This window comes from Panicum virgatum, chromosome 3N, assembly GCF_016808335.1.
Source record: "Panicum virgatum strain AP13 chromosome 3N, P.virgatum_v5, whole genome shotgun sequence".
Lineage (NCBI taxonomy): Eukaryota > Viridiplantae > Streptophyta > Magnoliopsida > Poales > Poaceae > Panicum > Panicum virgatum.
Genome location: NC_053147.1, coordinates 15,691,205 through 15,716,674, shown reverse-complemented (window position 1 = coordinate 15,716,674; position 25,470 = coordinate 15,691,205). Strand labels below are relative to the sequence as shown.

General features: G+C 45.1%; 2 protein-coding genes and 1 long non-coding RNA gene across 3 annotated transcripts; 2 read left to right on the top strand and 1 right to left on the bottom strand.

Moving 5' to 3' along the window:
* The first annotated feature begins 7,589 nt into the window (after nucleotides 1–7,589).
* LOC120667602 (pectinesterase inhibitor 11-like) lies at nucleotides 7,590–8,225 on the top strand. The gene has a single exon (XM_039947644.1). It carries the CDS (start codon nucleotides 7,590–7,592, stop codon nucleotides 8,223–8,225), a length of 636 nt encoding a protein of 211 aa, XP_039803578.1.
* Nucleotides 8,226–8,947: 722 nt separating this feature from the next.
* Nucleotides 8,948–13,464, bottom strand: LOC120667600 (probable pectinesterase/pectinesterase inhibitor 32). Its single transcript, XM_039947643.1, has 3 exons — nucleotides 13,411–13,464; nucleotides 13,000–13,333; nucleotides 8,948–9,905 (listed from the first exon to the last, which is right to left on the bottom strand). The coding sequence occupies exons 1-3, from the start codon at nucleotides 13,462–13,464 to the stop codon at nucleotides 9,223–9,225; spliced, it is 1,071 nt and encodes a 356-aa protein (XP_039803577.1). The 3' UTR covers nucleotides 8,948–9,222.
* Nucleotides 13,465–17,689: 4,225 nt separating this feature from the next.
* LOC120668106 lies at nucleotides 17,690–18,553 on the top strand. Its single transcript, XR_005672237.1, has 2 exons — nucleotides 17,690–17,820; nucleotides 17,903–18,553. It is a non-coding gene; the product is annotated as an uncharacterized LOC120668106 (long non-coding RNA).
* The last annotated feature ends 6,917 nt before the right edge of the window (nucleotides 18,554–25,470 follow it).

Below are 25,470 nucleotides of genomic sequence, written 5' to 3'. Positions count from 1 at the left end.
GTCGTCGTCCAAGCTTTCGCCCCAACCTCAAGCAACCTCCAACACCATCGACACCGGAGACCAAACCCTACCAGGGAGGCTAGGTTCGGCGACAGATCAACAACAGCCCCACCTAGCCGCTGCCCTTGAGAAATGCCGGGAGAAACCCATCGGAGAGTCCATGTAAACCACCGGAACCGGCTAAGCTGGCCAGCAACAACGAGATCCGGCCAGCTTCACCACGGAACCAAACTGAGGAAGAGGAAAGGCAGATTACGGGAAAAAGAGAGTCAGGATCAGAAGAAGCCTCACTCGTCTAGCTCACCAACATCCTAAGGCGGACCCGCATCAACCACACCACGTACGTACGACCCCAACAACCTCCACATGTCATCAGCGCGCCTGTGCCCTGGCCCTCCGTGGATCTGAGCCAGACCACAGCACAGCCAGAAGAGAAATTATTGGAAAGTTGGGTTGGAGTTGCTACAGAAGGATAGTGAAATAAGTTTTCCACATATTTTGTTGTGTGTCAATGTTTAATCCTTTTAATATATTAATTTGTGTGTTCCGCCTCGTGGTGTTTGGTTAAAGTACTTTTTTAGACCAAAGAAAAATTATATTATATGATAGTTAGGTACATCAAGATATTATAAGCACTCTGGATTATAAAAAAAGTACCTACGATGTAAATAGCACAACTCAAAACCTAACTTGTTAAATGTTCTGTAGTGTGGATGACCACACAAGCTAACACTCGGCAACGAAAGATGGTCTGAGAACAAATGCCCAACGAACGACGGCCAACATTCATGTAAGCGGAATTGAGGATCTTCTTCTTTCTGGTGTCTTTCTTTTTCTTCTTTCTGCCACCGAAGAATGAGAAAGATAGATTTGAAAAATATTCTCCCTAGACCTTCATTGTGGCTAGATCTAACCACAACAAAAAGGAGAAGAGACCGGAGAAAATTATTCCATGACGGCGACATCATCTCCTCCTTGATGGCGCTGTCCGGAAATAAAAACCTTCATGTCGTCATGTCGATGAAGATGTTGACGCCGAAGTTGTCACCCTCATCTTCAACGGAGCCGCCATGGAGAAGACGATTCCACCCTTCCCCTTCACCGTCGGCGGAGAGGAGGAGGAGGAGATAAACCACCAATACCAAGAAATTTGATATGGAGAGACACTAACTTTAAGACTCAATGTACTAGAAAAAACTTATTAAAAACAATGGCCTTCAGCCTCCGGCGTGAGCTAGGGGAGAAGAGAGGGGACCAGCGGCGGTGAATGACGGGGCGCGGCGGTGGCGGCAGTTCCTCTAGGGCTCACCCCATGCGGCTCCTGTTTCCGTAACGCGAGTTGTAATACAAACGGTTATACTCATTCACTTGGGGATGAATGAGGCCAGAATAATTTTTTTTCCTGAATCTAAAAATCAAAATCTTACAATGTACCTCAGTGATCTAATTCTAATCAACAGTCCATAATCGCATTGCGAATATTTAGAGAGCACTGAACTCGATGAAACATGATTTACTCCAGGCAAATTACAGATCGAGGTCGATTTTATTCCAGCGCAATCAGATCTAGAAGGATGTCAACTTATTTACTCCTGTAGGTGATTTAAGGAAACACAGCTGCATTTTATAGCAAAACTAATATCTGTTAGTACATGAGAATTGACAGCAAACGGACCTTTCCTTCAAAAAGGATCCAAGCTCCATCGTCGTTGTTCATATATTTACCCCTCCCTCCGTACCTATGGTTTTGCTAAAAGACCCAAAGTAGTCGCAGTTCATATCATATGGACTGTTGGAATCACTCCCTCTCTAGGTGTTTATCACAAACACACTAGCCTTTCTGGTGGCTCACACACACACGCAAGAAACACAGCAGCACAAGAAGTCTCTTTTGGTCGACGCAAGCCACACAGCTCTCATCGTTTTCATTCATATAAATAGACTGAAGTACATGCAAAGGATAACAACCGGCTAGTCTGATCCATGCATAGACTGCGCCATACTCTCCTAAACTAATGCAAACGTGCAGATGACATGCAAGCCTATCCATCCTATTCTCCTGCCACGAAATCTCATCATGGCCTTGACCCGAACTAACAGGGCATGCACTCCTGCCGTGCTCATCTCATGCAGGTCACACTGCATGCATCAGATGTTGGAGCCTCTGGCCGCTTCTCCGGCCGCTTCACAGATCACACGGCTCGTTTCACACGCATCGCCGTTACATTTCTTTCGGCACCACTCACTGCTGCAATGCAAATTTCTACACTTCTACACGACATTATTGACTACATGCAAGTACTACTTAACAAACGTGCACATGCATAAACTAAATCAAGATTAGTTCTAACATTGACAACCCAAGCCATGGCGATAGAAACCATCTCCCTCCAACTCTTCCTCCTAATCATAGCCACCGCCGTCGTCGCTACACAGAGCTCATCATTAACGTCTCCGGCACCCGTGCAGTCGCCGGCATCCATTTCCACGATCAGCTTCCTCAGGACATCATGCGCCGTCACTGATGTTCCAGATGCCTGCTACAATCTCCTCGCCGTCATTGATGTTCCAGATGCCTGCTACAATCTCCTTCTCCCGTACATGGACACCTTCCACGGCAACCTCGCAAGGGTCGCCCGCGCTGCCAGCGCCTTTGCGGGTGCTCGACAGCACGATCTCGCCGATGATCTCGCCCGTCTAAAGCTCCGGGGAACTGGCGCTGGGAGGGTGGCGGATATGACGCTGGGGGACTGCTATGACACAGTGTCAGGAAGCAACATGTTTGCCAATGAGACGCTGGGCCACATTGACAACCTCGTTGTGCAAGTAGGAAGCAAGAAAGATATGGACTCCGAGCAGATTTTGGCTCGGGAATGGCTTGAATCTTCGGACTCGGGCATGATGCAGTGCATAGACTGGTTTCATGATGCTGGTGAAGCCGCCGTCTCGTCGCCGGTGGGGAAGGAGGTGATCGCTGGGTGCACCACTGTGTCTCTTTACATGAATATGGCCCTCATGCTTGTAAATGCCATAAAGTTCTAGGCCTTATATGGCAGAAGGATGTCAGTTCCCCGCGGGTTCCTGACGGATTATCGTGAATACTTTCACTAACCCTTGAATTTCGAATACTGCAGTGAGACATAAATCACATCATTGTGTTGGTAATCAGCAACTTGTTTGTTAAATATCTTTGACGGAAAAAAGTTATATTGAAAATACCATAGTTTTAAATAGCCGGCTATAACTGCTGCTATAGCCGGTTATAACTGCTAGGAAGGGCAGCGGCTATGGCATTTATCCGGCTATAGCCCGTTATAGCCTCTATTTAGCTGTCTATAGCCCGCTATAGCCTGTAATGGCAGCCCTACCGCTAAACGTCTAGCCGGCGATTTAAAACCTTGGAAAATACACATGTTGAGTAACTCAAATACATTTAATTTGATATTAAACAGTAGATGACCTGACAATATTACTATGATCCGGTTGCTTATTTTAAAAAGTTCTTGTTGAGGCTAGAATTACGTGCAAATTAGATTATTGTCTGGGGGTACCTAGCCCGAAAGGCAACCCTCTCCTAAGGTTGTTCACATTTTTCTGTGATTTGTTTCGGTTTTTTTGGGATATTGATGTGATGACATAGTTGAGCAATTCATAAGCGTAGTGTGTACGTGGAAGAAGATGGTGACACCATCTTACTTTCTCAGTGGCAGTGCTGTCTGTGCCTACAAACTGTGCAAAGATCAGGATCATGATCAGTACCGGATGGCGCCGCCTACCAGCTAGGGTTGATTGTGTTCGCCTTTTTTGCAAGGAAGGCTATGGGCTCCTCACGCATCTAGGTAGCCAGATCGTGTGCGCTGTCTGGATTGGCATGTATTTCCATTGTAACTGCAATACGTTGCACGCGGTGATCACCACCTTCACCTTTGTTGTTAAAAGCAACAATGAATGCTGGGAGCAACTGTGAGATGTTTGTTCCGGAACATGTTAACATTCTGCATTCCACCTGCCGTCAGTTAGACATGTCCCCAGGCAAGCCCAATGACATTTTCAAGTTCTGCTTACTGCAGTAAGTTTACCACTCCCCAACTCCCCTTATTGATTCCTAGTTTCCATTCTCACTAGTTCTATAGTTCAACTATCAATTTCTTTTTGCATCACAAGTGATTTTTTCTTCTGTTTTCTCTCTCTTTTTTTGTACTTGTTTGAACACCAACTAGGGTGTACGAGGAGTTTCATCATGCGAAACCAGCTCTGAAGTGCTGATAGATACTTGTTGCCTCGCCCTGAAGCTGGTTTCAACATCTATCCCCTGAAGATATTGGGACATTTTCTTCAAAAAAAAAAGATGTTGGGACATCACACAATGGCACCTTCAATGCCGCTGGAGGGGATGGATGTTGAAACCGGCCCTGGAGTGCTGACAGATACTTGTTGCAGGTCTGAATTCTTTTTTCTCCATGAAAGAATCTGTATTTGACTAAAATATTCTTCTGTACATATTAATTGTTAAAGTTCCTTGTGATTTTGAATGTACTTTTTTTTGCTATGAAATTTGTCCGGGAGGATTTTTTTCGCGATCGGGTCATTCACCCGTGTTTCAGAGCAGGAGGATCTTAAATGGGATTGCATATTGGCATTCTGTTGTGCTAGATGACTCTGCTATCCAGATCAACAAAGTTCTATATATTATTTGCCAAGTTGCCTCTCTTTCAACTGTGTATAAGATCACTGTATCAAATGGAAGATTGGATTGCCAAGGCAAAACTCTCACACAGTCACACCGCATTGCACCATGGACACGGTTACTATATCTGATGATGATTATGAACTGATGAAGCAACCTTTATCATGGCATTTTGTTTGTGGCAGAAAAGTCATGTGCTGTACCAAGCGAAGAAAATGAAATCTTTAGGTGCAGCTTGGATTCGGAAACCATCAGCATTCTCCCACAACTTGTGTTCATTTCTATTCAATATCTTGTGTTCTTAATGTCGATATAAGGATCGTTGCGATGAGTGATTCTCTCGAGTATGTCTATATTTTCTCTAAGCCTCCCGAAAACAGATGGATGCATTGCAGTACCCAAGGTTCTGTCGATCTGAAAAGGAAGATTAATCTGTCTGGATATGTTGTCTTAAGTGAAGATTCCTTCATGGTTTCTGATGCTGACACAAGTAGCTGTTTCTTGCTTGATCTGCCAACGCATAGATGGACTGCTGTCTTGACAAGGTCTTATATTATTGGACTTCTATGAGGGAGATGTTTATATTTTTAGAAAGGACGGCAAAAGCTTTGCCGCGATTTCTATTAGACGAAGAAAGAGAAAAGGCAAATGACCGCCTAGTTTTTTTAATAGAAACTGGGCCCAAAAACCATACAACTGAGTAGAGTGTTCCACTCGTCCTACATCACTTTTGTACAACCAGCCAACTATCAACTCACACCACCGCTTGCTTCAACTTGGTCAAAAAGACCCAACTAAAACAACTCAACTAACAACTAACAACGATAGAAAAAACACGACACCAATCAGCACAGCTTGGCCCTTGGGGCACCCAAAGTCATCCGAAAGGAGCAATTGCAGAACTGGAAAACCTAGCCATGCCTCCAAAGAGGAAACGACGCTAAAAGCACCGACAAGGTAGCCTATCATGGGAAGGTTTTCACCTGCAACATCCAGTACGGTAGGAGGAGAGGTAGGAAAGGACACCTCCAAGAAGGGAACGACATTTGTAGGCGCTGTCGTCCAAGCTTTCGTCCCAACCTCAAGCAACCTCCAACACCATCGATGCCGGAGACCAAACGCTACCAGGGTCCGGCTGGGTTCGGCGATGGATCAACAACAGCCCCGCCTAGCCGCTGCCCCTAGGAAACGTCGGGAGAAACCCATCGGAGAGTCCGCGTACCACCGGAACCGGCTAAGCCGGCCAGCAACAAGGAGATCCGGACAGCTTCACCACGGAACCAACCCGAGGAAGAGGAAAGGCAGATGGCGGGAAGAAGAGGACCGAGATCAGAAGAAGCCCCACTCGCCCAGCCCACCAGCATCCCAAGTCGGACCCACATCAACCACACCGTGTACGACCCCAGCAACCTCCGCACGTCATCAGCACGCCTACTCGCTGGCCCTCCGTGGATCTGAGCCAGACCATAGCACAGCAGGAAGAGAAATTGTTGGAAAGTAGGGTTGGAGTTTCCACAGAAGGATAGTGAAATAAGTTTTCCACATCTTTTGTTGTGTGTCAATGTTCAATCCTTTTAATATATTGATTTATGTGTTCCGCCTCATGGTGTTTGGTTAAAGTACTTTTTCAACAAAAGAAGAATTATATTATATGATAACTAGGTACATTGAGATATTATAAGCACTCTGGATTATAGAAAAGTATCTACGCCGTGAATATATAGCACAACTCAAAACCTAACCTGTTAAATGCTCTGCAGTGTGGATGACCGCACAGGCAAGCACTCGGCAACGAAAGATGACCTAAGAACAAATGCACAACGAACGACGGTCAACATTCATGTAGGCGGAATTGAGGATCTTCTTCTTTCTAGTGTCGAATTGAGGATCTTCTTCTTTCTGGTGCCTTTCTTTTTCTTTTTCTACCACCGAAGAATAAGAAAATATAATCTGAAAAATATTCTCCCTAGTCCTTTGTTTTTTTTAGATCTCCCTAGTCCATCGTTGTGACCAAATCTAACCACAACCAAAAGGAGCAGAGACTAGAAAAAATTATTCCATGACGGCGACATCATCTCCTCCTTGATGGCGTTGTTCGGAAATAAAAATCTCCATATCGTCATGTCGATGAAGATGTCGACGCCGAAGTTGTCACCCTCATCTTCAGCAGAGCCACCATGGAGAAGACAATTCCACCCTTCCCCTTCACCGTCGCCGGAGAGGAGGAAATAAACCACAAATACCAAGAAATTTGGCATGGAGAGACAGTAACCCTAAGACTCGATGTACTAGAAAAAACTTATTAAAAACAATGGATCCTCACTCCCCTCCGCCGTGACACCGGAGGAGAAGGGAGGGGAACAGCAGTGGTGGACGGCCGGACGCGGCGGCGGCAGTTCCTCTAGGGCTCACCCTGTGCGGCTCCTATTTCCGTAACGCCGCGAGTTGTAATACAAACGGTTATACTCATTCACTTGTTGATGAATGAGGCCAGATTAATTTTTATTCCTGAATCTAAAAATCAAAATCTTACAATGTATCCCACTGATCTAATTCTAATCAACAGTCCACAGTCGCATTGGGAAGATTTAGAAAGCACTGAACTCAATGAAACATGATTTACTCCAGGCAAATTACAGATCGAGGTCGATTGTATTCCGGAACAATCCAATCTGGAAGGATGTCAACTTATTTACTCCTGTAGGTGAATTAAGGAAACACAGCTGCATTTTATAGCAAAATTAATATCTGTTAATACATGAGATTTGACAGCAAATATACCTTTCCTTCAAAAAGGATCCAAGCTCCATCGTCATTGTTCATATATTTATCCCCCCTCCGTACGTATGGTTTGCCAAAAGACCCAAAGTAGTCGCAGTTCATCATATCGACGACCCAAGCCATGGCGATGGAAACCATCTCCCTCCAACTCTTCATCCTAGTCATAGCCACCGCCGTCATCGCTACACAGAGCTCATCATTAACGTCTTCGGCGCCCGCGCCGTCGCCGGCATCCTCTTCGGCGATCAGCTTCCTCAGGGCATCCTGCGCCGTCACCGATGTTCCAGATGCCTGCTACAATCTCCTCCTCCCGTACGCGGACACCTTCCACGGCAACCTCGCAAGGGTCGCCCGCGCGGCCAGTGCCTTTGCGGGCGCTCGGCAGCGTGATTTTGCCGATGAGCTCGCTCGTCTAAAGCTCCGGGGAACTGGCGCCGGGAGGGTGGCGGATATGACGCTGGGAGATTGCTATGACACTGTGTCCGGAGACAACATGTTTGCCAATGAGACGCTGGGCCACATTGACAACCTCGTTGCGCACGTGGGCAGCAAGAAAGATTTTGACTTCCAGCGGATTATGGCTCAGGATTGGCTTCAATCTTCGGGCTCGGGCATGATGCAGTGCGTGGACTGGTTTCATGATGCTGGTGAAGCCGCCGTCTCGTCGCCAGTGGGGAAGGAGGTGATCGTTGGGTGCACCACTGTGTCTTCTTACATGGACATCGCTTTCATGCTTGTAAATGCCATAAAGTTCTAGGCATATATGTTGACTCAATGTCCCTTGCTTTGGGATCATCAAGAAATCTTTCGTTAAGAGATAGAAGCTTGAATGCTGAAGTGACAGACAAATTCCATGGTATTCATAATAATGAGTAACTTCTTTGTTTGTTAAAAGATCTGTCACGCCTTTAGAATCTCGACTTTGAGATGTTGACTAGAGAACATTAAATAAAATAAAAGATTTAATATTTTTTCTTAAATTTTGTTTTATTTTGTATGTTGACAATTGAAAGACTCGAAAATATGTTTTATAATTTTTCACAAGTTAATGAAATATGTTTTCTCCAATTCATACTATTGTATTAATTTTATTGTGTGGAAAATAAGTTTCTAAGATTCGTTTTGGGCCACATGTAGAGTATATGGTTAAAAATAAAGCTTCAAAGTTGTGTGTCAAAAACTTAGGTAATAAAAACAAGTTCAATTTTGAGATTGAAATGCCTTTTACATGTATTTTAGATATGTTCCTAAGTGACAAAAAATGGCTTCAAAAATAGTTTGTCTACGCTTTCGAGATTATGGTCCCGTTTGCAAACACAGATTTTAAGAATTCTGGATAAAAAAAATCTCAGAATTTCATAATCTGTTCTAAACACCATAGGATTCTAGATGATTTAACACCATAGGATTCTAAGAACAGAGTGGGTTCAGACTGGAGCATGAACACTAGAACTTCGAAGTTCAATCCGGAAACCAGTATAATTCACCAAGGTTCATCGATCTTGATATTTTTGGACCTTTGATCAGTCAACTTTAGTGTCTATAAGACCTGTAGCTCTACATGCCAGCTTCAAACTTTAGTAAGCCAACTAGCCAAGGGATGTTGGCAACACACATTCAACCCTGACAGATTTTAGATACCAAACATCATATTGCCATGACCCACACCTAGTCAGCTAAATACTACTTGATACAAGAAGAACACCTACAGCTCAAACCAGCTAATCAAGAACACAGCCCATGGATGTGCACCGTCACAGACCAGGTGTGAACTCCACACCTGTCCCCGGTAGCCAGCTTTGCCCTTCCAAGAAACTCGCAACAGTGAAGTTGGCTGCTTCAGCTGCGGTGATGGCATGGAATCCTGGCCAGTTTACTCTGCCCTTCACATCGGAGCCGGGTCCAGAGTTATTGTACTCACCATAGAAGAGAGTATCAAGACCCATAGAACCGTTCCAAGGCAGGTAGCCCCGGCGGTCAACCACGGAGTCGATGAAGCACTCGATGAAGACAACACGGGAGTAGGGCTTCCAGGGGCGTCCAAGGTACGTCTCCACAACCTTCTCGCGTAGAAGTGGTTCACCGGTGATGTTGCAGAGCTGGAATACAAATCCAGAAGTGCTGTTCGCCTGGTAGCGTCCTTGAGCTGTTACGACATTCTGCTGACCTGGGTGAGGAACGCGTGCTACCAGCAAGCAGCTCTGGAAGACAGCAGTCGCATCTTCAAATATGAAGTCCACTGTTCCTGAGATCATGCAGGCATGGTAGAACTGGTAATGGTCCTGAGCGTAAAGCGTGTCTTGGTGGGCTTCCAAAGACACTCTGTACACCACAGACCTGGCGGAGTGGGACCGAAGCGCCAGCGCTTGTTGCTTTGCAGATCCAGCGGTGTTCTGGATGGTCAAGTCGTGCGCTATGAAGCCAGGGCCATCCACACCTATACGCATGGGAAATTGTTCATTAGTACTAGTGAGGATTGATAAAATTATACTTACAGGAGATCCAACAAAAAAGTAACCTAAACTTGCTCATATTTTTTCGAACCAGGATACCCTCATTTCCATTAACATGGAAATCAATACAGTTACAGAGTTTAGAGCAGCGAAAGACAGAGATACTGAAGCACCTGTTTCAGGTGAGAACCAACACTTCTAAAAGAGAGGAGAACTACAAGCCAATCCATTACCATCCCAGCAAACAACAGCATCAGAAAGAATAATGTACGAAATAATATTTTATATGTAAGTATATTGTGATTATAAGCATAATATATACTCCTAAGAACACCTCTGTTCATAATATAATATAGTACTACTAGAAAAGCAGTACGTGGAGTGCTGCCATTGTGAAATTGGTCTCAGTGAACTTGGATACAACGTGGCTGATAAGCAAAATTGGCAGTTACACATAGTTTCAGTGAGCAGCAGAAAAGTTACTACAATCCTTAGTCGACTAGAGTAATAAAAAAGGGCAATGTGTACTGTGTAGGGTATGATATGTAATTAAGAAAAGTAACCTGGAATTACAATGACTTTTAGGCTTCTAACTGTGACAATAATGTGCTTCTGAAACCAAATGGACAGGGCATAATCTTCTTCATACACTGCACATAAATGAATATATGACAGAAAATGTGTTATGTCTACGTAGAACTAAATGGTTGACAGTTCTGTTGCTTCGCATTAAGGTATATGTATTCTTTCATAGTAAATAATATCTGCCAATGAACATAGAGAAGTGCTAAGGAACACAAAAATCTCATGTAGTATGTAAATCAAACTAAGAAAGTAATACAAGCATGGCTCAGCAACGAGACTTCCCTTAAATAGACGATTGGAGATGTATGACAGAGTAGAGATTTATGAAAATTAGTAGCTTAGTAGAATGAGAATGTCATCAAATCAGTCTTATCCTATTTTTATGAAAATGATTAAAATTAGCAGCTGTAACAGTCTCGCAATGCCAGGGAGAAACTATAACAGTGTAAATCATATATAAACTGCAACAATTTCATCAATCAAACGCAAGAGGCAAGGTAACCAAATAAGGAAAGCATGTGTAGTGTGTATACCAACAGGTTGAGCAGATAAGCACCATGGCACAAACTGCCTAGAAGGTGAATGGAATTAAGTGGGATAAATAATCACGATGTGGTATGAAGCTTCATCAAGCAATTAATTAATGCCAATTATAAACATTATTGAATTAGTTCTGACATAAGAGCTTGAAATTATGCAATGGAATTTGAGAATGCCAGGTACACGGTTTCATGAAGACAAAATAGGTAATTCGTATGGAAGAAAGATTCCCAGAATATAAAGTACCTTATTTTGCTAATTGGTTAAGTTGTGTTTATTTCAGTTAAAAATAAGCTGTAAAATCTCTTTAAAGTTTCATGCTTACAGACTGAGGACATTTTTTTTAATGCAACTGACATCACCATTGTACTTTTGACCCTTGCCTGTGCTTTGCGGCCAATAGGTTACAAAGAATACCTGAAAGTTTTAGCTCAGTGTACGATATAAGGTTAAGTAAGAATGATAGATTACCACCTGATCTTGGGCGTGCAGTGTCAATTGCTATCTTGCTGTAATGTATGACCTGTATTGTTTTTAATTACTCACAAAAACACTCCTATGGTGCATAAAGTGATGATCTCAAGTAGCCAGATTTTGTCGTGAGCAAAGAAGAAAATGTAGACGGATAAGCAATTGCCTCACTTTGGAGGCCCCAAAGACACAACTTTAACTATTAATTTGTTTGACGGCATATATGTCTATAAGAAACACAAAGATAAGTGATGGCCTGTGGATTGATCCATCAACCTGCAATCTCAAATAGTAAACAGAGAGCTGTTTTTATCTAGGCAGCACATCTTACAAAAGCTTGAAAATGCTTTTTGCCCAAAAATATCAAATCCAAGATTAAAGATAAGGAGGGACCTGTACCAGAACTTCTCCATATGGGTGAGGAAGGAATCGAAGAGGGGCAACTCGGCATGAGTATGTGGATGCTAGATGGATATGCCGAGGTGATTGCTGCGATATCATCGGAATGCAGCTCTGAATGAGGCAAGATGCGGCACTGCGTGCATCTTGAGGGAGGCATTTCGTCGACCAGTTGCTGGCCATCGACGGCTCCTCCAACTGTTGGGCACCGGCCGGTGCGGCCTCAAGTGCGACCGAGGAACCAACTGTTGGGGCGCCGGCCGGTGTGCTCTGCGGCACAAGCGACGAACCAATCGTTGGGGCCCTGATCTGTGTTTTGGTCCAGGGTTACAAGTTCTACTCTCTTTTTTTTGTGTGTGTGTGCGGGGTGGGGGGTTGTGAACATGTGAGAAGTTCTACTGAAGAACTATGGACGCCTGTTTGTCATCAAGCAGTGAGCCCAAAAGGGCGCGGTACAGCTGAAGACAATTTAACTGGGCCACATGGGTCGACCAAGAGAAGCAAAAGGGATCCAAGGCCCAATCCACGATGTTCCAGAGAAGAATAGAAAGACTTTTAGCGGCCCAGGAAGGACTTTGCCAGTGCGTTTTGCTTCCTGGAGCGTGCAACCGGTGACGGCGCCGACCGGCGGGCTCGCCGGCGGTGAGACTGGTGGTCTAAGGAAGAGGTCTCTCGTAGGGCAAACTTCCACAGGTATAAACTCCAGAGAAGAGGTCAAACAGCAGGGCAGTACACTCTTTTTTTTAGAACAACTTATTGGCTCTCTAGCGCCGGTAAAGCGTGTTGCATTGAACTTTTACTCAATCTCAAAATAAAGACTCTTGTCAAAAAAAAATCTCAAAATAAAGACATGCAAACTGATCATTGAAAAAAAAAGGGCAAGGCCATAGGCCTGTTGGACAGAGCTAGAACCAAAATTCGCGAGGAAGAAGGCATCCGTTGCCATCCCTTAGCCGCTGGGCCGTCACACACTCACACCTTAATACCGGCCCTGACAGCCACGATCGAGGCAATGGAACAGGAGAAACATACACAACTAGTATACTACTACGCTATCCATTACTATGACACGTAAGTACATACCGACGGTGGCCGTCTCCGGCATGGAGTAGCCGTCGTCGAACGCGCGGCTGCCAGTGACCACCGTGACGCCGATGCCGTCGCCGAGCAGGGTGAGGTTCCACACGTCCTCAGGAACACGGACGATCTCGTCGTAGACACCCTTGGCTAATCGCACGACATGCCTTTTCATACTCGCTCGTGGAGCTGCGTCGATGGCGGCCATGATGGACTCGAAGTTGCCGCTTCCATCCTTCGCGACGACGACGTCGACGGCGGCGGCTGCTCCCTGCTGTCCTTTCTGCAGAACGGCCGCGGCCCACTCCGGTGTAGCAGCTTGCTCCGCCTCCGACGACGCCTGCAGCATGTTAATTACTTTATAGCAGCGCATGATATATAATATATGGACTGCAATCCCTAAAGCTTCTGCTTTACCTGGATTTCAAAGAGGAAGAGAGCTGCGAGCATGATGAACTTGAACATCGTCATGGTGGAATGCCCGCGAGTGTGTGTACCGTCGTCTACTATGGCTAAGTAGCGTGTACCGTCGTCTACTATGGCTAAGTTTGGAAATATTCTCTCTGTAGCCCTATCCTGTTGCGGCCACACTGACACTGCCACCCTTTCCAATTGGGCACGCATCGTCTACATATGATCTTTCCATATATTATAGGGTTTTGAGCGCCTTCTACTTTGTAAATCTTGAAATGCTGGTTCCGTTCAAAGTAGAAGAACTTACAGCAGAAGCAAATGAGCCACTATTATGAGTGAAAATGGTCAAACAGAGTAATTCCTTGTTAACCTTTCTACGTAAAGAGGATGAATGTCTGAAAGTAGTAGCTATGTAAAAAACTTAGAGAGGGAAGGACCCGGGGGGGTCAATAGTACCTGGTCTAACAAGATTGACTGTGTTGCAACATGGACACCTTACGGTGTCTGCACTGCGAGTATACATCAGCAAAGATCGACAACCACCACATATAAGCTGAGCCATCTCCAGTCCTGCAATAACCAAGTTAAAAGAACATCAAACTAGAGTGTGAAGGACTATGAAGCAACTATAAATCTCATAATGGTATTCGGAAGCCCTTTGTAAATCTTTTCTTTTCATGCAAACCAGGGGGGGGGGGGGGGGGGGGGGGGGGGGGGGGGACTCCACCGGAAACAGAGAAATAAGACATACTAAGTCATAATGTAGGATTTGCCTCATTTCAAAACAAATAGATGTAATGGTGGTAGAAGATGACTGGAACATAGAGGTGAGCACATAAACAAATTGCGAACAAAAAGGGACAGCCCGGAAGGATATAGAATCTGTAGCTTGATAGAAAGATAGAGCTTGTTACCAAAGCTGCGAGGGATTAGCTTAATTCTAATGTTTGTTCTCCACAGAAAATGGTTCCTGTAAAGAAAAGGTGGATCATTTGTTCATTGCCAGTTTTGTCAGGACCCGCTTGAGGAAGCTGCAGCATGCATGCCTTATTTTCTTTATTTCCTTTCTTTGTCTCTCGAGGACTTTCTGTTTTTCTTCCTTGGCTCTTTATTGGTCTTGTATTTGGTTTGTTTTTTTTTTGAACTTTGTATTTGGTTTGCTTTCTGCGTTGAGAGGCATTTCCAAGTATTGTAAAAAAGGCTCTTATAACTAATGCATTTCGATAGAGAGTAGAGACTGGGCCTCTCGGTCCATCATGCTGTTCCCTTATATATTTTTTAAAAAAAAAAACAATGCAGCAGCACTTCCGGTGTGTCTTCACGTAATACGATTTCTTTGACCACCTCGCACTCTCAGACGTGTATGTAGTCAAGGTGAACATGCACCGTTGCCCTTTCGTCTTGCTACTCCTGTATTGTGTTGATCCCGCCCCTCTCTACGACTACGTGGATCGACTTCGACGGCTGGTGAGTGGGTGCCCGCCTGCCCGTGACTTCCCGCAGGGTTTGTGCCGCTGGTGTTTCTTGCCTAAAAGAAATGGTATCAATCTCTTGGATCCGAGCAGTGGCCCCGCCTGGAATGGAAGGTTGCACATGCAGTCTCCAACGATTCTGATACGACTACGAATATGGTTTCTACTGTAACGATTTTTGCTCTGAGCATGGTTTGTCTTTTCGTCCAGTATACCTGTGGTTCGTGGGTCCGCTTGTTAGAGTATTGGTCACCAATTCGTCTTGGTGTGATACTATACTACCTCCGTTCTCTTTTGTAAGACGGCATGATCTTCTGAATAATAACACTTTGATCGTTCATTTATTCTGTTTATAAGATTAATTATGATTATTGGATGTACAATTGTTTATAAACCTAATCTAATATCAAGTTTGTATTATACGGAATAATGGTTTCAATTCATTATTGGTCAATTTTTTAAAGTTCAAAATCTTAATATACATGTGCGTTCCATGAAATGGAACGGAGGTAATACTTTTTTTAAAAAGGAAACTTTCATTCCAGCCTTCACATCCACACAGTAGATGATTACAGCTCAAAGTCACAATGCAAGGGACATAGCCCAACAGTTCCGCAAAGCAGTTAAAACAATATGAAAAAATCCTCACGTAGGAGGACAACTAATACACATCATGGATCAAAAGATGCCAGATAACCACCAGTCATCTAAACCAGCCATGTTCAGACATACCAAAACGAACGAAGGAACAAGCAAACAATGCCTGATTCAATTATTCAAACAGACATCCAGCCACGTTCAGGCCCCTTGACCGAGCTCCATCAAGCATCAGACACTGTGTCATAGACTCCATTACTTGTGTTAATTAACTAAAATAATTAAGATATTTATATTGCATATTTTAATCCTATATCGGGATTGATATTTTCCTATTCCTGAGGATAAAACTGTTAAATTGCATATAAATAACTAGCAAAATTAACTTGTATGTGGTGCAAAGTGTGGTTTGGGGCACCAACATACCCAATTCTATTATAAAATTACAAATGTAACAAATATGTTGGTGCAAAACAGGGGGTTTAGGTGCACCAACATAGCCCAAAAATAATTATCATGTCACAAATGTAATATGTATGTGGTGCAAAGGGGGATTGGGTGCACCACATACTCCAAAAATATAATAGAAATATTTATGGCATTGTAATATAGTATATGATCAAACCACAAAATATATTAAATGCCAATGTTCAGAAGGTACCAAGAAATAACAGTCATGTCCAATAATTGATGTTCTTGTAGGAGAATAAATTAGCTAAATCATATGCTAATTAATTCTACTACTACTGAAATGAAATAATAATGAAACAATTAAACTGGGCGCAAAACGAAAATAGAAAAAGCCCCAAGCAGCGACTGATCAGCCAGCGGCCTTGTGGCAGCCCATTAGCGCGCGCCCAGAACTTGGCCCAGCCATCTAGCGGCCTTAGCGGCCCAGGCGGGCATCCTGGTGCGGGCACAGGCATGGCCCAAGTGGCTCGCGTCCATGGGCCAAAATCCGGCCCGTCCGCCGTCCGCGGCCTGGGCGCCGAAGCCCAGCGCGCGTGGGATAAAAGCCGGGCGGTTAGGGTTGCCAAGTCCCAACCGCCGCCGCCGGTGATCCTTGAACCACGGCGGATTGCCGCCGCCGTTTGTTCCGCCACCGTCCGGCCTCCAGCGCGCTACTAGCCACCAACGCAGCACCCAGCCGCCATTAGCCAAGCCGTGCGCTGCCGGACTGCCGCCGTTGACGTTCATCCGCCGATCCGCCGCCGCCATGACGATCCGCTGCCGGTGAGCCATCGTCGGCGTCTAGCCAAGCCCGACGACCGGCCGACCAACCGTGCGCGACCGCCGCCGTCAAACACGTCCAAGGTCGCGAAGAAGCGTGCGTGCTCGGTCGCGCAGCCACAGCACGAAGGCCGTCTGAAGCGAGTAGAGGGTCGTGCGGGTTCATGGCGAGGAGACTGTCGGCCGCAAAATCGCGAGTCATGCGATTTCTGCCAATAGGTCTCAAGAGAAGCGGGATGTGTTGTTTGGACTTCTACTTTGACTAGAACTTGAGTGTGGAATCTATGTAGGAATTAGTACTAACTCCTACATGCATGTACGGGGTCTTGAAGGAAATTATATAGGAAGGAATTATAAGCCATGACAAGGGGCTGTAGCTTGTAAGGAGCTGTTATTAAGAGCACTCAAAAAGATTAGGGCTACACAGTTCTATTATACTAAATCCGGACCAAATTATAGTTCGTTGACTTTTTTAACTCTAAGTTTGACCACTCGTCTTATTCAAAATTTGTGTGAAATATAATTTTTTAAAAAAAATTTCAACTCCAAGTTCAATTTAAATTTGAATATATTCGCATCAATATTTGAATAAGACGAGTGCTCAATTTGGTACTGAAAAAGTAAAAAAAATTATAATTTGGAGCAGAGGGAATACTTGATTCCTTTATAATGCTAGACACTGCTACACAAAAGATTTTGCATGGCATTTCCATTTTATTAACCGTAGCAGTTTTTTTTGAAAAACACCACTATTAATGTCGGCCGGCCGAGCCATCCGACACGGAGGAAAACTGTCTTGGTTAATAGATTAACCATGGTGGCTTTTGTAGAATGACCGCTACGGTTAATTTTCATTAACTGTGGCGGTTTTTTATAAAAAAGCAGATCCTAGTTTAGTCCCTAAAAGCCCACTCAGCCCGGCATTATGCTCTACGTATAAAAACGATTCACTCCCCCACCCATCCTAACCCTAACTCATCATTCACTCCCCACCCATCCACTCACCAGTTCCTCCTACCGTCCACTCCATGCTCTTTACTCTTGCAGCTTCAGATCTGCAGAGCATGGAGTAGCGCTAGCCGCCGCAGCTGCAAAGACATTTCAGCCATCGCTGGTAAGCAGACGACGACGGCTGCCCCTAATTTCTCACTGGCAATTGTTCCTCTTCTCAGCGACACGTTTTTTATTTGCTCCAGGTCGCATTCCCCTCTCCAAGTTCCCTTCTCTTCAATTCAAGCACTTACTGCTCAGTCGACTCCTTCCACCTACAAGCTAGCCAGCGCCGCTGTGTCGCCATGAGCCCCATCATCACGATGCTCCTCGTCCTCATCGGGGTCGTCGTCGGCGGCGCCGTGGTGATGATCTGCGTCTGGTTCGTCAAGCTGGAGCGCGAAGTGCTGGCAGGAGTCGATGCACTAGCAGCACTTGCTGCAGTGGCAGCGCTGAATGAGCTGGCGGCAGCAGCAGGCAGGTCCCAGCTGGAGCCGGAGGAGCCGACGGCGACGCGCCGCCGGCGCCATGCATGATCGATCGTCGAGATGGAGCTGCGGTGTGCGATTTGCAGTTTATTTAGACAATTTGTTGGTGAGGTATGGTCTCGATCTGCTTCGATCTGGTGTTGTGTGTATGTGTGCTGGGGTTCGATTTCGATGCAAGCTAGCTAGCTCAGCTCGATCAGCTACTTCATCTCTCTTCTTTTTCTAGTCAGATGCAGTGTTATTAATTGTTCGCTGTATATATGTCTCTAGGGTCTTAGCTTGTGTGGATCGACTATGTGAGAAAATGATCCATCAGCATCAGGCACTGTCGTGTGTGTCGTGGATTAATTATTCGAGGATGCTAATTCTAATTGCTGGGGTTCTGATGATAGTAGTAATGTGCTAGAGCTAGTTACCAGCTAGATATGATGCATGGGTATTTAATTAAGTTGAGCCATATATGTCACATACTCCCTCCTTCCCCGTTTATAAGGCATGGTGGAACATGACACGGTCTTCTAAACAACACTTTGACCATTTATTTATTATATATTATATCACTTTTGATTATAAACTTATAATCATTGTAAAATATATTTGATTATGAATCCAATCATATGAAATTTGCATTATAAAAATAAAAATTTAATAGTCAAATTATTGGTCAAAGATGACAAGGTTTGAATCTTGATATACGTGTATGCCTTATAAACAGGGAAGGAGGGAGTATTTGGGTAGCTCAAGTTGAGGATGCTACTAGGCTAGTCGATCGATTTCATTTCCACATGCTCAATGTGTTAAGTGAAGAGATTTGTTTGCTGCAGCCGATGCTTGACACGTCAGCACGATACGAACCACCACGAAGCATCGTCCCATCCTCACACGATGCACAGCAAAAGCAGAGTGAGTGGCCCTAGTGTCATGATAACATGCACTGCTCCAATTGCACCCAAATGTGTATAGGTTTCCAATTCCATCGACCAGTCTTTTTCTTTGGCCTCTCCGCCTCCGTGTCGACCCATCAGTGGTGGTGCACGCCCTGAACCAAAGTTCTGTGATAGATGCATGTGCACGCATGTTCCTGCAGAGCTGCTTAACTTATCCCCACGACCAAATGTTGACATGCGGACTTGATAGATTGTCCACAAGTTAGCCCCATCAACACACACCCTAAAAATGTTCCCAAAACACACACACACACACACACACACACACACACACACCCTAAGTTCTGTTGTTACATATAAGTACTATGTAATAAAGTTTCGTTGACAAATTAAGTTAGGGGCATGACCGAGAGCATGCCACTGGATAGTGAAGCCCACTCGTTCCCTATGGATTTTTTTTATATCCCCCACTAAGAACTAAGATGATAATTAAAATGATATCCCATTATTGTCCGTGACAATACTGACTAGAGCAACCCACATTATTGTGAGATCAAGGGTGTTGAATTTGCGCCATAGCTCTGCAGTTCACGTCAGAAATTTGCATTGGTTGCTCAAAGTTGAGGATGCTACTAAGCTCATCGTTCGACTTAATTAATTCATTCCTTTTTCCTACATGATCAATGTTGTAAGTGATGAGATTTGGTTGTTGTAGCTGATCGACGACACGACACCAGGATACGCACCTCCACATGGCATCGTCCCATCTCCCCATACTCAGTTGACGGATGCAGCTAAAGCGTGTGGCCCTAGTCACTACTCGATAGATCAGTGACTAGCAGCTAGTGCTCCTCCCGTTTCTAGCAAGCACGCTAGGCTTTGATCACATGAATCGATGCCGTGTAGTAGGCTGTGAATGGCTTGTAAAAGTATCATGAATATATGCTTCCGCATGCACTGCTCCACGGTCCACCACTTTCGCCAAAAAGTGTCTAGGTTTCCAACTCCATCGACCAGTGTCTTTTTGTGTGATGGCTACAAATTATTGAACTCATGCACAGATATTTTTTTATCACGATTCATCTGCAAATTACATCTCTACTGCAATTGTGTTGTGCCTCACAAATGCCCCTTGATAGAAAAGTTTTTGTCCTCGCAAAAAAGATGCAAAGAATGAAAATTAAAGCTTAAGTTGTAGACTGGATACATAGTAAATCGATCATGGGTACTTCATTACTTCATTTGCACCGTACCATATCTCTGCAGTTCACGTACGTTAGGATCAATTTTACGTTAGGATCAATTTGGTTGCTCAAACTTTTTTTTTAGCATATTTGGTTGCTCAAACTTGTGGATGCATGCATGCATGGTAGTAAGCTGATGGATCGATTTCATATTTTCCCAAGCTGATGCCAAGTAGTTAAAGATGTGAGTGACATATGGTTGGGTGCTGCAGCGAGGTGATCGAAGGATACACGCACCGCCACGTGCCCTCACTCGTCCCATCGATACACTCAATCAAAGCACCTAGCAAAGAGATCGAGAGCTAGCTAGCGTTCAGTGCTACTCCCTCCGTTCCAGAAAACATGCAATTCTAGCACAGTATCATGATTTAGTATCTCAAGTTTGATTAATTATAGATAAAAAAACTATCAATATTTATGTTATCAAATAAATATCATTAGATTCATCACGAAATTTTATTTTTTTAAAATTTATTGTAAGTCATAAATGTGAATAGTATTTAGTAAAAATTTGGTCAAACATACACTACTTTTGACGGCACGCAACCCATAGTTGCATTCTGTCTGTAACGGAGGGAGTACTACGTACCATGCATGCAACTTTTGCCCTGCTCCTACCATGCTTCAGAAGTTCAGATGGCTGCTAGTACAAGAGCGCATACAGTGCTAGGTAAACCTGCACAAAATGCGTGTTCAGGATGACGACATCTGCGAGCTATGCTGTCAGGCACCTCATCTTCCAGTGCACGGTTGCCAGGGCATTCTGGAACCACCTTGGCTGGCACGAGTGCACGACCTCCCAATACTGGCGGTTAATCGACTCTGATGAGGGCCTTGTTTGGTTGCAAATTTTTTTGGAATTTTGGTATTATAGCACTTTCGTTTGTATTTGGTAATTATTATTCGATCATGGGTTAACTAGGCTCAAAAGATTCGTCTCGCAAATTACAGACAAATTATGTAATTAGTTATTTTATTTAGCTATATTTAATACTTCATGCATGCGTTCAAAGATTCGATGTGATGGGAAATTTTAGAATTTTGAATGCAACTCACCCTGCTAACAGTTTGGGCTAATATGGGTTTATTGGATTGGTTTTCGAAATGAGCTGCATTGGTTTGGTTAGTGATGGGCTGAACTACTTGTTAGATTGGTTTGGATTGGGTTGTTGGTTAAAATGGAACAGTCTGTTACCATTTTTTGGTTCCAATCCATTGGCCGAAACCATGGACTCACCCGAGAGGTCCAAGCTTCGCCTTAGTCCCTCTGCAGACTGCAGCTCCTCGCCTCCGTTCTGGTCACCGCCGCTGCCGACCCCTTCTGTTGTCGCCTCCGCCGCGCTCGCCGACCCGTCAGTCGCCTCCGCCGTCGACCCCGTCGGCCGCCGACCCCGCCGACCCCGCCGACCCTGTCGCCTCTGCCGGTGCCCGCCAGGCCACCAAGCCACCGTCGCCTCCGCCACACTCGTCTACGCACTCTCCCTGTCCGACGCCGCTGCACAGGGCCGTCCACCATCCTCTTCCACCACAGGGCCGCCCGCCGCGTCGCCTACGAGTCCTTCGATCGCAGCCGCAGCGCCACCTGACCCCACCGTGCCAGCCGCTCCCACCGTCCCAGCCGGGATAGCACTGGCATCGATCGGTGCATCAGCAGCCACGGGCGCCACGGCCAGTGCGGCAGCTGGAGCACCAGCGGCGGCGGCACCGGCAGCAGCACCAATGTCGTCGTCGTTGTCATCGGAGGTCAGCTAGCTTGTCCCGATTTACCATTATTTAATTAAACGCTGCGCGCGCGTCGGCGGTCGGCCTCACCGCGACGGCGCCGGACGCGATGAGGAGAGTACAAGGAGGGAAGAGAGGGTGACGGACGATGGCTGGCTTCTTGAACGCCATCAAAACTGTGTCTCTCTCTCTCCGCCGTGCCTGCACAACTGCACTGATGGTGCTGTCACTAGCTACTCTCCCTGCTCATTTGTAAATTTTGATGGCTTGATCGTTGAGTGGTTGGTGGCGGCCTGGCGGGGCCTCGTGGAATCGCTCACTTGCTCACTAGGATGGTTTAATGGGCTGAATCCATGGATTGTGATTTGGTTTGGCTTGAAATTATACAATGGTTTGGTGTAGTTTGGATTTTCAACATGGAGGGTTGGATAGGATTGGGTGGATTTGATTTGTATTGTGGAAGTGGATTGGTGGGGGTTTAGGTTGGATCCTGGCCCATTAGCAGAGCGAAATGCAACTAAACAAGGGCGACAAATGCCCAGACCTGACAATATGCCCCCAAAATTTCTTCTCGACGATGTTGCTCCATGCCCCCATCCTCTTTTGTTGGCAAATCAGGGACTACTGACACGACGTTGTCATCTTCCGCCACATCCAATCATGCTTGCGACGACTGATTGCAACATGCAAGATTAAAAGCCGAGGATAGATGGATAGTTGAGTAGTCGACAAATCTGTGCAACATAAAAAGAATGAAAGGGGGACACCCCACCGTGCGGTATTTGTTCGCTCCGTCGCTCTGCCGTCGCGTGCGATACCGCGACTTCTCCCTCCGAGTCCCACGCCGTGCAAGGATCCGACGCCGCGCAAGGAAAGCCAACGCAATCCCCGGCTCCTGCGACTCCGCCCTCTCCCCAAACATAGACTGACACCGCCAGGAACAATCACCGCTCATTCCTCCATCTCTCTCCCGTACGTGCATGCATATACAATACGTTCATGCATATACGCATATATCTTGGCCTTGCATCTCGACGTTGCTTGCATCTCAGCAAGTCCGTACGTGCATGGATATACGCATATATCTTGCCTTGCTTGCATCTTGATGAATGTTGCTTGCATCTCATCATAGCACGTACATCTTCAGGCGACGTTTGCAAGTTTGAAGCGCCGAACAAGGAGCAGGAACGACGGTCCCTCAACGACGCACTGCTGCGGCACCGCCGGCAAAGGGTCGCCGCCCTCGACGACGCGCTGCGGCGGCACCGCCGGCAAAGGGTAGCCCTCGACGACACGCTGCTTGTCGTCGTACGTACTCCATTTCTTCCTGCTCCATCGATCTGGTTGGGTACTTTGAGCCGCAGTTGCCGCTATGGCTTTGTGCCAGCACTGTCGCTCCTAAGCTTCCTATGGCTGCTGCCGCTAGGTTTGCCATGGTCTTATCGGAGCCTTGGTTGTCTAGCCGAGCCTGGTCCACGCCTGCTGCCGCTGTGTGGATCTCTGCGTACCGGGTTTTGTTAATGATTTGACGGATGGATTTGAGGACGAATTTTGTGATGATGTGTGGTCGTCATCTACGATTTTTTTTTTACTCAATCTACTTTGGTGAAAGATCTGCTAAAAGGCACCTCTTTTCTGTGATGGACGTCATGCATGCTACTGTTGAAAGCCTCTCCCGTCCTTGCCGGTCTCCCATCGTCGCCTCATCCTCTCCCGTCCTTGCGTCGTCGCCTCCACGTCGTCCATGCTAAATTATATATTTTTTTCATGGTGATGTTTAGTCTAGGTGCTTAATCTGGAACACATTTGTTTACGTGTGAAACCATATTTTGGTTCCTTTTTTTTTTGCGCTTTCCAAGTTTAGTATACAGAGAATCGGGCGTTCCAGAAATTCAGCTAGGCTACAACATTGTGGTACGAGGATTACTGTCAACATAATTGTGTGTTGTCTGCTTTGCCAAACTCGATAGGACTGAAATATATTAGTCTTGAGACCCTTTTGGCATGTACATCTGTAGCTTCTACGTCTCAATTATGTCTGCCATAGTACCCTGTCCATATTACATTCAAATTGTAAATGTTTCCACTCCTTTCTGCTACGTTTAGCCTGAGAAAATGCTTATGTTAGTATGAAATCATTTGATGTCAGGTGAAGCCTCTAGCTGTCCAGCTGACACAACGAGAAAGGGGGATTAATTTATGAGAAGACTGAAGTAAAAAAAATTGCCTAAATTCCTTAAGACTGCCTTTTTAAACATAGCAGCACGGCTAGGTACCATGCACACGTTATTATGATATAGATGGTGCTTAACGGAGTGCTTATTTTTATTTTTACTAGTACAGGATATGGCTTTATTCCCGGTGCTAAAGGGCCTTTAGTCCCGGTTTTGGCACCAAGACTACGGTTCCGGGACTAAATGTTTTCGGTCCGGGACTAAAGGTCGACCTTTAGTCCCGGTGCGTAATACGAACCGGGACTAAATGTTTTCGGTCCGGGACTAAAGGTCGACCTTTAGTCCCGGTGTGTAATACGAACCGGGACTAAAGGGTCCGCCAGGCACGTGGCCTGGCAGGCACCTTTAGTCCCGGTTGGTGTTATGCCCCGGGACTAAAGTTCCTTTTTTTCTTTTTTTTTGATTTGATTTCAATTTATGATTCAAATAGGTTTCAAATTAGGTTTTCGAATACGATTCTACGCTGCACATGATAGATGTATACGCGGGCTATTTTCGGTTCGATCATTGTACGGAATTAAATAACACAACTAAATGAATGAAACTAAAGTAGGTAAAGATATAACACACACACACACACACACACACACACACATATATATATATATATATATATCAATTGTATACACAATTTACAAACACATATACGATTGTCAACATGTCATTTGTCTTCGAATTACTTTTGGCTTGTCCCCTCACCCACTTCCTCTTCAATTACCTCTGGTGCTGGCTTCCAATGTACAGTGGGGTCATAGTAGAACTCGCCCTCGGGATTCAAGACCTGGTCATTAAGAAATCCTGCTATGGTCTCTTGAATTGCTTTGAGCCCGTTTAACTTTATTGTTTGTTGTCCGTTCAACCATTTCGTCTTCAATTTGAGTTAAAGAAAAAGTATTAGTATATATCAATATATATATATAATAATGATTAACTGTGTTTATGTATCTATATGCATGCACGTACTCTTTCGTTTTCTATAATGCTTCTATCTGTGCACATCCTCATGAACTCGCAGACGTAGAATCCACAGAGATTGCTCCCCGCTGGCTGCCGCGAACACCACTTTACGAGAAAAAGATTCATCATCCAATCTGGTAAATCATATAGGGAAATTGAGATAAGATAGGAATTATAGTACTTACTTTGTAGGGCTCACAAATCAGTGGCGTTGGTCTATCCAAATGATGTTCTTGAACGAC

Excerpts from the sequence above, each read along its gene's own strand:
- LOC120667602 (XM_039947644.1), top strand. The coding sequence starts at position 7,590 with ATGGCGATGGAAACCATCTCCCTCCAACTCTTCATCCTAGTCATAGCC.
- LOC120667600 (XM_039947643.1), bottom strand. The coding sequence starts at position 13,464 with ATGACGATGTTCAAGTTCATCATGCTCGCAGCTCTCTTCCTCTTTGAA. Across the intron at positions 13,334-13,410 it reads TCTTCCTCTTTGAAATCCAG|GCGTCGTCGGAGGCGGAGCA; the intron begins GTAAAGCAGAAG and ends AACATGCTGCAG. Across the intron at positions 9,906-12,999 it reads GCCGGAGACGGCCACCGTCG|GTGTGGATGGCCCTGGCTTC; the intron begins GTATGTACTTAC and ends CCATGCGTATAG.